We start from the raw sequence: 12,517 nt of genomic DNA on the forward strand, positions 1-12,517 counted from the left end.
ATATTTGAATAAACAAAATTTATAGAATATTAATCAGTAATGATTGATCAATAATGAACAGAATTATATGTAGTTAAAAAGCAACTCCTGGTTTGACCAATCATTGCTTCATTAAATTTTGCTCATGATGTAAGTGATGATATTAACAAGTCTCTGTGAAGGTGTCAAGGAAAAATATGGACCCAAGAAATTCTTGTTACTTTTTATTGTTTTTATGTTGATTTTAATTATGAATGTGACTTTATTCTAATGTATATTGTGATAAACTCACTGCTGAGGTAAACTGTTAAAAAATTTGCTTAGATGCCTAAAACTTTTGCACAGTACTGTATAAAATACTAACTCTAAAAAAGAGTGAAAAGCTTTCAGCATCTCTGCCTGGTCAGAACTGTGTGGACGTTTCAGAGATGGTCATTTGGCCATGGCAACTTAAAGAAGCCACAGTACAGCATGCAGAATGCTTCCTTTCACTTCAAGCTTTTATTTTCTTGCAGAAATGAGACTTGAATTACAGAGGTCTGATGACCTGCAAGTCATTGCCAACACTGTTTACTACATGACACAGTCACTCTGTCTGCTTCTTGAGGAACCTGAAACCAAATTTTATGGGCGAAAACTACTGAGCTGGCATGCTCATGTGAGCAGTTTAGAGTTATTTTTTTAGATATACAGATACTTGTGGATGAGGCCTGAAGGATAAAGAGTTTTTTTTACTGCATAAAACCACACAAATGTCACAAGGGGAGCTCGGCGAAAATCATAAAACACAAAAGAGTATATTTGAGAAATTATCTACTACTTTGTGTGCACAATGTCAGAATGCTTCACATAAAGGACAAGGCTGTGGAAGAAATCGGCAGAGGAAACACTGAAGAGGAATTCCACCAATTTTTCAACTTTGCATAATTAAATCAGTCAGAACTGTTCACAGTGGTGGTAAAAGTTCCCACATGAAATGGTTATGAATTCACTGCCTGATGACTGAGACACTGTATTATGACCGTTTTGAGAAGACCTTTATAACTTTGTTTACATCTCAGTTATTAGACTATGCAGAAATTTTGAAATATGGATGGAATTCTTCTTTGAAAAAGCAGAAAGCGTGCTAGAGTAGAGCAGGTTTACTAACCATAATCTCTTTCAATCGGTTTTGCTCTTCCTTCACCTCCTTTCCCATGATTCTGCACGGGTCAGTTCCCACGCATCTGAGCGGCTCTCCATTAGAGGTCGGGAGGTCAGCATCTTCCCTGGTGGCTGAGTGCAACTGAACAGTCTTCTCATTCCTAAAACGGAACATGCAGGGGTCAAATAAAACTGCCAGCATGGCCAGAGTCAACAGGACAGCAGTCACATCACTGACCACTAATGTCTGAGATGTTTTCTGCTGGTTTTGTTCACATAGAGTTTAAACAGCTACAGAGTTACACTGGTTTATATATAAATAGCTCACAAATACAAGCAGAGTAGCAGAGAGAGCTCACTGTTTCCAAAACAGTCTGAATGAACCGACTACAGGACTGTTTGCGTGTAGATTTGTGTATAAAGTCACACTGAGCTGAACTGTGGATGTTATCTTCATGTCCAGGGAGGTATAATTAGAGCTGTAAGCAAAATATAGCAAACAGCATTTGATGTTTTCATCATGCTTTTGGTCCTTTTTGTGCTTTCTATGTGGTTTCCATTGGCTTCCCTGACACACCTGCTCAGTGGGAGGTGTGGGTATTAAGCAGATACTAAGCTCAATATATTGACACTACTTTGTTCAGCCTGTTTTGATTTAACAAAGCATAAGACTGAGTTTACAACCCTGCTCACAAAAATGTTGGCATGCTGTGGAGAAGTGTGAATAAAATCAGAACGCAGTGATGTGCAAATCCTTTAAACCTTAAATTTAATTGACAGTAGTATAAATGCAACATATTAAATGTTGAAACATGTTGTTTTTTAAAAAATACACGCGCATTTTGATGCCAAAAAAGTTGATTTGACGATTTGTACATCTTTCTTGTACATCTTTACATCTTTGGTCATTCAAAGTCGAAGTCAAAGTCAACTTTGTCATTCAGAATAAACAACAGTGCACAGCTGAAAGAGACCGCGTTTCAATGTCCAAACTCCATTAATACGTAACTCCATTACATAAATCTAACATAAAGATATATAAAATATATATATAAGAAATATTGCACATTGTTCTCAATTATAGTATTATTGCACCACTGTGTAAGAGGAGATGTAAACTTCACACTGGTGAAAATATTGATAAAGTGCTCAAATGATAAGAATAAAAAAAAAAAGCTGCATTTTTATATAAAGACAGAATTCTAACAGAAGTGTGTAGACAGTCTGTATGTGTTCAGTGTACATTAATTTTGTGCTGCTTCCCAACAACAGGGTAGTGGTAAATACTTACTTTCTATCTAGGTGACATCTGAACTTATGTACAGATTATTTATATTACATTTATATTTATTTATATTTATATATTATTATTAAAAAACTGTCATGTAACAGTGGATCATGACAAACATCATGAAAACGATCTCAGGGGAAAAATAAATTAAGAAAAATGCAGGACATGGGCCCTTTAAACCAGCAAACGCGACAGCACATCTTAGTTTGAAGTCTGAAGTGCCAGAAAAAGATAGGCTGAGATAAAATATGATACGTTCATCAGAAGGACTACACAGAAATAGCAAGAGACCAGAAAGAGTCTCTCCAACATGCTGGGGGGAAAAACAGAATGTTGGGAGCTCTCGCCATCTCAGAGGATGAGAAGAACCAGATGAAGCTCAGTTACACAATCCTGAGTCCCCCGAATATGCAAAAGTTCAAATCTCATCCGGTGGGTTTGAGACTGTTTGGACAGAGCGTGAGCTGTCTGGATTATAACTGAACTCCATACACAGTATAAATGTCATCACAACTAATCAAAAACGTGTTCACAGTTACATTTTTCAGAGACAAGTCAACTTCCTTCCCTAAATAAATCTAACAAGGAATGTAATAACAGCGCTAAGGAGGTACGACACTGACAGCAGCAATCTGGACAGTTTACACCTTCATCACCATCATGCAGCTCACTGAAGTAAACAGCAAAAATGTTCAGTTACATTCAGCTTCACTTCTCATAACGCTCTGAAAATTCAAAACCACTTTTGTCTTATCGGTTTACAAAAGAGAGCAAACAGAGCTGTGTGCCGTGTATCCAGCAAAGAGCTGTGCTTTTGAAAACCCAGTGAAAAAGGTCACAAGTTCAGAAACCAATACCCTGTCTGAAAAGATTTTAGGGATTTTTACATGAAATCCTGGTGAACTCTGTGAGTAAAATACAGGATCAATTACTGTGGAGCTATTGAGTTTATTGAGTTCAACAATACAAATCATGAGAAAGGAATTTTGATTTCATTGTTAAAAATCTGTTGCTTGCCATACCATAAGGACAAAAAGTGAATGTGTGTGAAATTTAGTAGACGTTTCAATTTTAGACTCCACATCCCAGATCTATTATTTATTAATGCCGCTCTAAACATGCTGTCCATCATTTCTGTTCTACCAGCTTCATAATTGGACCCCCATCATTGCTACTTGTACTGTAAGTGTTCTTTAGTAAGCTGTGAAGAACCACGAACCCTCAAAGAACCATTCTGTTTATTACAAGCTTGAATGCTTTTTGGTCATGTATAGAATCCTTTTTGAAAAAGGTTCTATATAGGACCATATACAACACATTCTCCATCAATCTGAAGAACCATTTCACCAAGCAAAGAACCTTTAAGCATGGAAATGGTTCTTTGAGTGTTTCTATACAGGACCATTGGGTCTCATTCACCAATATCTTTGTAAGTTTGTTCGTAAATATGTAATTGAGAAAGGTCCTAAGAAAAAGTCTATGTCAGAGGGCCCATTGTCTTCACTAAACAACCCTTATAAAAAGCATGCTCAAAAAAAGATGGTACTTCAAGGGTTCCATATAGAACCATTAACACTCAAAGAACCATTTGCATGGTTGTTTGCATAATAAAATTGCTCTTTAGACTGATGTAGAATGTTGTATATGGTTCTATATTGCACCAAAAATTATAAACAAACTTAAATAAAAGAGCCCTTTTTGATGCTATATAGAACCAATCCCAAAAAGGTGCTGTATAGAACCAGTTATAATTCATTCTTCATCAATCTGAGGAATGTTTTAAGAGGGTACCATGAGCTAATTTAAGGATGTTCTTCTATATGTTTCATTTAAGAAACAATTTGCTGTAATAGTGGGTGAACATTTTGAATAACAAAGCTTTGAGGCAATAGAAACCAACTCACAATAAGCAGTGTAATTATTGCTAATAGAAAGCAGTTATGAAGGAAAAGTGGAGCTCTTCTAGGTATCTGGGAGGGAAATATGGACTATTAAACTTCAAAACACAATTAAATCAATAAAAAGAAGGCCATGTGACGGCAATCTAAACCCAGAGATTGACCTAAGGGAAAAACAACAACCAATAAACAAACAAAGTAGCACTAAAGGGAAGCTTCCAAGTAAATTTACTATCCACGCTTTCCTCTTCAGAGAGCTTTAGTGGCCTCGTATACCCGCTCTGTTAAAATCTGAAGAAAGCACTGGCCTGATCAAGGGAGGAAAATTCAGATCAGCGATTTTCTGACATTAAGAAAATAAACACACATTTTTCATACACATTTAATTATCATTTGCAAGTGCTCTCCTTGGCTGTGGTTCCTCATGGTTCTCTACAAACGCAACAAAAACAGAATCATGGAAAAGGGTTTCCATGTCCTGCAGTGCTCCCATTAAGGGAGGAAGTGACTCGAGTCCCAGCAGGGACATCGTAGGTGCCTGAGGTAGTTAGCGTGAGTCACCTGATAGCACTCTGAAGCAGGAGCCAGCTGTCCTTCACATCAGTCTGCTTCTGGGAGATTCTAGCAGCCAGAGCAGGGTGCAGGTTAGAAAGCTGGGATACTGTTACATCCAGAACCTGCAAGCAGAAAACAGAGATCTGTGTCAAAGCAATGTGCTTCACCTCTAAAAGTCCCAGTGCACATGAAATTTGGTAGATGTTTCCATTTAAACCCCTCATCTTTTGTAAACTGAGGCCTTTCTAAGCATGCTGTCTATGTTTGTCTTGGACCCATATCATTGCCATTAGTGCTCTTTAGGAAACTACACAGAACCATGAACACTCAAAGAACCCTTTTGCTTAACTGGTTCTTTGCTTGGTGAAATGGTTCTTCAGACTGATGGAGAATGTGTTGTATATGGTTCTATACAGCACCATATAGTATATACAAACTTGAATAGAAGAATCCAGACTTACTGCAGCCTGATGTTTAATACTCAGTAACTACATGGACAACAGAGGCTAGTTATTCTTATGTTATAGAATGTGTAACAGTGGTGGACAAAGTACACAAATGCAGCGCTTCACTGAAAGCAGAGATATTCTCTGTAATATATTACTCAAGTAAAAGGAAGGGCTCTGTTTATATTTTGAAGTACAAAAGTACCCATTTGGAAAAAATATGGACATATATTTTTATATAATGGAAAGACATTTTAAATACATTGCAGTCGATGCTGAATTACATTAGAGCAATAAAATCTATTTCAGAATATTCTGCCAAATTAAACAAATATATTTTAAAATATATGGGGAATTATTACACATAGAAATGTACCATACAGAAATAAATGTACATAAATGTTTATGTATATTAGGTTATATCTGTAATATATCTGTATATCTTTATTAAAACTACATAAAATTGAAAAAAAAATGTCAACAAATAAATGCCTTTTAAACATATATTTAACAAATACATCTTCTGGCCATTTTTATACACTGCAAAAAAAATTGTAATAAATACATTTGGAATATAATTTTTCCATATGGGTACAGAAGTGCTCACTTTTAAATGTACTTCAAGCATCAAAAGTAAACATAGTCGGATATATTATAACAATCTAGCATTCTCTTTTGCACCTTCAGTTTAGGAAATGGGAAAAAGTTGGATTTAAAAGTTTCCTGCTCAGCGTTACAGCATTTTCTTTAATTCTGAAAGCTTCTCCGGGGACCCCCAAGATACAATTCAGTAATTAGGAGAGGTTTTTAGTAAAAGGTGCTCTATGATTGGCTTAATTTATTTGAGAAACTCTGTCATATTCTTTCATATAATTACACTTTTATTCACAGTATCTTGCAAAAAGTATTAATGTAAAAAGTGAGATATTTTACTGTGAAATGAGTACAGACCATAATTTGACTGGCAATATCACGAATCTCTCTGTCTCCACTTTCTCCAGCTCTGTCTGTTACAGAGAGGCCTTTTCTCTAGACATGATATAAGAAAATATGACCAGATCATCAGTCAATTTCATTACTTCATGTATGTCATATGAAAAGTCATGCAGTAGTCATCAATATCAAAAGTCACATTGAACATAATAGTCCTTCTATTGTTCCCCTGAGGCTGAACAATAACAATAGCATTGACACCAGCAATGACTCGAGGATTATTACCATATTGTTGATGGAACAGATGATGTTGTCAGCCTGCTGGTAGAAGGAGGAGACTTCCAAAGCCAGCTGTAGATTTTCCTGACAGTCTTTCAAGTAAGACTGAACTTTCAGCCACCTAGAACCCCAAAACACAAAAATGCATTGGTCCACATCAGTGAACTGAAGCCTGAGTCTGTGGGAGCTACCGTCGACTCACATTTTATTGATGTGTTTCCTCCTGGTGGAGATGCTCTTGCCCTCGCCCTTCGCGTGCTTCTCCAGTTTGAGGGCCAGATGGTTGATCTCCTCATGAAGGTTTCTGTACAGCTGCTCATCCTAAGATTAAGCAGAGCAAACAATCTCACAGTGAGGCTTAACTTCGGCGCGGCAGTCTGGAATGCCTGCAGAGAAGATTGCAGCAATCCCTGGTTGAGATCTCAGATGCTCCTTGTTGTGAAAGGCCTCACCTGTTTCAAATCTAGTATCCTCCGCGTCAGCTGCAGCTTGTCCATGTTTTCCCCTAAGAGGTTGGCCAGCGACTGCTCCTCTTCCTGCCGACACATAAAAAGTGTTTGCTTCACTGCCACACGTTGTTCCAGTCCAGCCATTGTTTTCTTTGAGCAGAGCTACTGTTGTTCTAAATTAGCCCAGCTACCACACAAGATGGGAAACAGCCTGAACCTGTTAAGCAACGCCTCACACTGCTGGCTGGAGCTGAGAGGCTCCCAGAGATGGAAAGGAAATGAGTGCTAACACCAGAACCCCAAATTCGCCATAAGAAATATGCAGCATTGTTGATTTAAAGTCTAATAATTTATAATAATAATTTATTTATAGAGCACTTTTCAAGGAGCTCAAAGTGCTTTACAGACAGGTGATATACAGGGTGGGTCATTTATATGGATACCTCCAAATAAAATGGGAATGGTTGGCGATATGAACTTCCTATTTGTGGCACATTAGTATGTGGGAGGGGGAAAACTTTTCAAGATGGGTGGTTACCATGGTGGCCATTTTGAAGATGGCCTTTTTGGATCCAACTTTAGTTTTATCAATGGGAAGAGGGTCATGTGACACATCACACTTATTGAGAATTTCACAAGAAAAACTTCCTCTTCCTTGCTCCTCATTACAATAGAAAATAGTCATTTTTAAACTGCAATTGCTATACTGATCAGAAAAATGGCAATTAGATATTTTCCCACCATCATTCAGCCACTAAATATGCAAATGCAGCCTGTTACTATGATTAAGGTTAGTTGGACAAAAATAAAAAATGGTGGGTAGCATTAATTTTTGTCACAGCAAATGAGTTTTCTCTTAAAAAATGTTAAAAAAGAAAGATAGTTCACTAGCTAAACTAATGCAGTGTATTTATCGTTAACTGGCTAGGGTGCAATTGTTTCTAACAAATTATTCAAAATAAATGGAAAAGCAATCTGTATCTTGCAATCAGCAGTAAAGTCTTGCTATCATCTTGCTGCTGTCTGACAGATACATAACATAAATAATGCAATGTATATTCTTAGCTAATGTTAGCTGGCTAGGCAGTGTTAATTAGTTTTTATTATGATTATTTATAGTAGAGCTGGGTGATATGGCAAAAAAATATTATGATACTTCAAGAAATTTTCATTATACACCCTGCATCACAATATTTATTTTTATATATTTGAAATATATTTATTTATTTAATTTTCATTTATTTGTAGAGCCAACAGCACTACATTTTAAAAATATTATCAAAACTGTGAGCACAGTGATCTTTATTCAGTATTTGGCACTAAAGCCAGTTAAACAGGACTAATTTTACTCTCTGTATAATGAAGCATGCAGTTGATCAGCATCTACAAGCCCTGACTGTATACAGGAAATGTTCAGAAAAGCATACTATATTAAACTGTGACATAGTTTATCACAATAATGATAAATATTGTCATATCGCCCAGCCCTAAATTAAATGTATAAATAAATGGAAAAGCAGGACTGCGTATCGTGTATAACATTGTGATATACCTCCAAATTAGTAACTTTATACCAGTTCTAACTTTTAATGTAAGTTAATGTAAAGGGGTTTCAGTCAATTATGGAACGTTTCTATCCATTCACCATCACATTTTCATACAATATAGAGCAGCTGCTGTTCAAATGATGAAGAAATATAAAAATCATATTGTTTTGTGTGTTTTTTGGACAGTGATGATGCAGCATTTAACCATTTTTGTACAGAAACACTGGAGCTCTACCTTCCGTTTGATCCACATCTCCAGCTGTTCCACCTTCTTGTTGAACTCTTGCAGACTCTGAGCTCCGCCCATCACTTTGGTTTGAGAGGCGGCGGTCTGTTTAAGCACGCTCCACTGGTCCCTGAGCTGGCCCAGTCGCATCTTCACCAGGTCAGAGGTCGGGTTTAGCTTACACATAAGCTGCTCCCCCATCTGTACGGACCACACAACACAGACAGATGAGTCTGATGCTCATTTAGAGCAGTTCAGATTATCCACTAGGCAGTCCAACCATGGCAGTTTAGATCAGGGGCATCAAGATGAATTATTTTAAAAATCCCAACAAATCAATGGGCCAGCTGTGATTTGTTTCATTTTTATTAGTATTTTGCTGTGACCCAAACTGGACAACTGTTTATTCACAATATGCCAATACTGCAACAGCAAAAGAGGCTCTGAAATATTACATGAATACTCAAAGATCATTTTAAATAAAAACAAATTGCTTTATAGATAACAACAGGCTACATTAGCTATATAAAGCCTGGAGGAAAACAAGATGTTTGTCTGCTTCAGGGCTACCCGCTCTCCCACCAACCAGACCAAACGCTCTGCATGGCTTGTTTTGGCTCCACCTGATATTACTTATGATCATGAACATTTCCATGTTTAGACTGCCAGCCCACATCCCATTTTTAGTATATCAGATCTAAATCACATTTGGAGGTGGTTTGAGATGCGACTCCAGATTTTTTATAGATGCGTCTCAGTCTGGACACTCTGGACACTCTGGACACTCTGCAGCACAACAGCAGTGCTGCTGGAGTTTTTAAACACCTCAGTGTCGCTGCTGGACTGAGAATCGTCCACCAACCAAAAATATCCAGCCAACAGCGTCCTGTGACCACCAATGAAGGACTAGAGGATGACCAGCACAAACTGTGCAGCAGCAGATGAGCTATCGCCTCTGACTTTACATCTACAAGGTGGACCGATATGGTAGGAGTGTCTAATAGACAGTGTTTAAAAACTCCAGCAGCACTGCTGTGTCTGATACACTCGCACCAGCGCAACACACACTAACACACTACCACAACGTCAGTGTTACTGCAGTGCTGAGAATGACCCACTACCCAAATAGTAACCGCTCTGTAAGGGTCCATGGGGGTCCTTACCACTGAAGAACAGGGTAAAAGGGGGTAACAAAGTATCAGAGAAACAGATGGGCTACAGTCTGTAACTATAGAACTACAAAGTGCACCTATATAGTAAGTGGAGCTGATAAAATGGACAATGAGCGTAGAAACAAGGAGGTGTTCATGATGATATGCCTGATTGGTGTATGTTATGTAGATTAAATACATACTGGCTTATGTAAGACTTCTGTATTGGTATATGACGCTCTATAGTCATAGTATAGCCTATAGCTGTGTTTGTTTGAAGAGTGGGTGAACGACCCCTGAAAAACCTGGGATGAAGCTCACATATACATTAGTCTCAGTCTGACCTGAGATGACAAGAGGGACGTGTTGTGTTGGTGGAAGGGTCACGGCGGATCTTTCCTTCTGCTTAAAACTCATCTAAAATTCAAAATGTGGCGCTAGTGCTGTGTGAGATCAGAGTAAAGGGTTAAAGAAGACCCTCCATCACCTGGTTAAGCTGAATGAATGTATTCTCAAAGTCCTTCAGGTCTCTTTGGAGAGTCTGAGATACTTCCTCCCAATCGGCCAGGGAGCATCTCTGCATGTTACTGCTGTCTCTGAGATTTTTCAGCTTCCCTTGGATCCAGGCCTCGGCCTGCAGGAGATAACAGAAATCAGACAGGACCCATCGCTCACAGTCTGGCCTTAAATTCACAGGTATGTAAACATCAGCACCTCCTGGTATGCAGTTATCATTTATTTATCCTGGGTTTGTATATGATACCAAAAGTGAAATGTGAACATGAGCATAATGTCTGGGTTACAGAACTGGACTGCTGTAAACTCTGAGCTTGTATGTTTCTGTGTATGTGTTGGTACTTCTGTTTTCACCAAGTTAGAGTCCAGTTTTTACAAACCCCAATTCCAAAAACGTTGGGACGGTATTTTAAAATACACTGTATTTTAAGTAAGAACTGAAAACAGCGATTAGTAAATTATTTCTGATCTGGATTAAATTGAAAACAGTCCACAAAACGTAATATTTAATGCATTCTATATATATATATATATATATATATATATATATATATATATATATATATGCTCTTTGTACAAATACACACACAAACACATTTTCTAAGTCGCTTCTCCCTCAGGGTCATGGGGCATAAAAATACATTAATTTCAAATTTGATGACTGCAACATTTTCCCAAAAAAGTGCATGTTTACCATAGTGTTACATCACCTTCCTGTTGACAACACAAGGGAAAAACATGATTCACATGATTAAACATGATTCACTGAATGTGTTGAGATATGTTGAGAGAGATTAGTTTTGTCTATTTATAGTAAGAAAGGGGCTCATATTAATTTTTTTGTATTTTATGTTTTCCTTGAGGTACACTTTCAACATATGTGTGGTTTTCACCGGAAGCATAATTAATAAGTCATAATTAATTTCCACATTACAATTTCCAACCTCTCAGTTTCCAAAGAGCTTTTGTTCATTTCAGATGAGCCTAGAGAAGGTAGCAGTGTTTCTGGACAATGTTGATATTTGACCTCCAAATTCCAGGCTTAAATGGTCCTTTGCATAGTAAAATGTCTCCCTTTGGATTGATGAAGCATGTGTTGTATATGTTTCTATATAATGTCAAGAGTTTGCTATTGCTGCAATGTCAAGCTTGTAACAGCAGAAGAACCCTTTTTGGTGCTATATAGGTCCATATAGGTTCAAAAAGGATCAATATAAAACCATATACAGCACGTTCTCCATCAATCTGAAGAACCATTTCACCATGTAGAGAACACTTTAAGCAAGAAAATGGCTCTTTGATTGTTTGATTGTATATAGAACCATATATTTAATAAAAACACTTGAATCACCATCTTTTTAAAGATGAGTTCAAACATTTCATGTTGCTAGTCTTAAATTTGTCACGGTTCTGCTTTTTTGGAATTTGTTGCAAACACTTTCAGAATGAGCATGTGCTTACAAACACAATGAGGTTGATCCAATAGAACATTGAATGTCCTGCCTTTGTAAAACACTCTCTTTGCATTATGAAAGACAATGGTTAACAAGGGTTTTTTATAGCAACAAAAACCCTTTTTGGTGCTATATAGAACTTTTTTCAAAAAGAACCATAGAACCATCTACAACTCATTCTCCATCAGTCTGAAGAGCCATCTGACCCTGCAAAGGTTCATCGTTTTTAAGTGTGTACTTCTGTTTACATACAGGCCAAAGTTGATTCACTAATCAAGGTTTTCTGTTTTCGTTTCACACACAGTTCCAACTCTTTCGGAACTGAGGTTTGTATTTTACCAGTTTTACGACACGCTAAGGTACTTAAGGCCCATTTCACGCTCTCTTGGGCTTCAGTCTGGGAACAGCATATTAAGCAAACCCACTTTAAGACCAGAGAACTTTATGATGTGCATCTGAGAAGAGTTTCAGAACAGCACTCAGTGAAGTGTGGCGCTCCATGGCTATTGCTCCTGACCAGGAACAGGATGCAGCATTTGGTTGCCTTTTCACTCTCTTCAGGAACACCGTCAGGAAGAGCTCAGAGCTCCTCAGTCGGCGAGTGAGTCACAGCAGAGATTTCTTTTGGCCAGGTCGCATGGAACATTGCA

At 37.6% G+C, this 12,517-nt stretch overlaps 1 protein-coding gene across 3 annotated transcripts in view; it reads right to left on the minus strand.

Moving 5' to 3' along the window:
• LOC108441705 overlaps positions 1–12,517 on the minus strand; it is an 88,081-nt gene that overhangs the window by 56,383 nt on the left and 19,181 nt on the right. For all 3 annotated transcript variants that reach the window (XM_017721376.2, XM_017721378.2, XM_017721375.2), the window contains 8 exons: positions 10,385–10,531; positions 8,756–8,947; positions 6,977–7,060; positions 6,727–6,845; positions 6,531–6,645; positions 6,264–6,341; positions 4,873–4,988; positions 1,130–1,283 (listed from right to left, as the gene is read on the minus strand). In XM_017721376.2, coding sequence (XP_017576865.1) covers positions 1,130–1,283; positions 4,873–4,988; positions 6,264–6,341; positions 6,531–6,645; positions 6,727–6,845; positions 6,977–7,060; positions 8,756–8,947; positions 10,385–10,531 — 1,005 coding nt within the window. The remainder of the gene's footprint in view (positions 1–1,129; positions 1,284–4,872; positions 4,989–6,263; positions 6,342–6,530; positions 6,646–6,726; positions 6,846–6,976; positions 7,061–8,755; positions 8,948–10,384; positions 10,532–12,517) is intronic.

The sequence above is a fragment of the Pygocentrus nattereri genome, chromosome 5 (genome assembly GCF_015220715.1).
Source record: "Pygocentrus nattereri isolate fPygNat1 chromosome 5, fPygNat1.pri, whole genome shotgun sequence".
Lineage (NCBI taxonomy): Eukaryota > Metazoa > Chordata > Actinopteri > Characiformes > Serrasalmidae > Pygocentrus > Pygocentrus nattereri.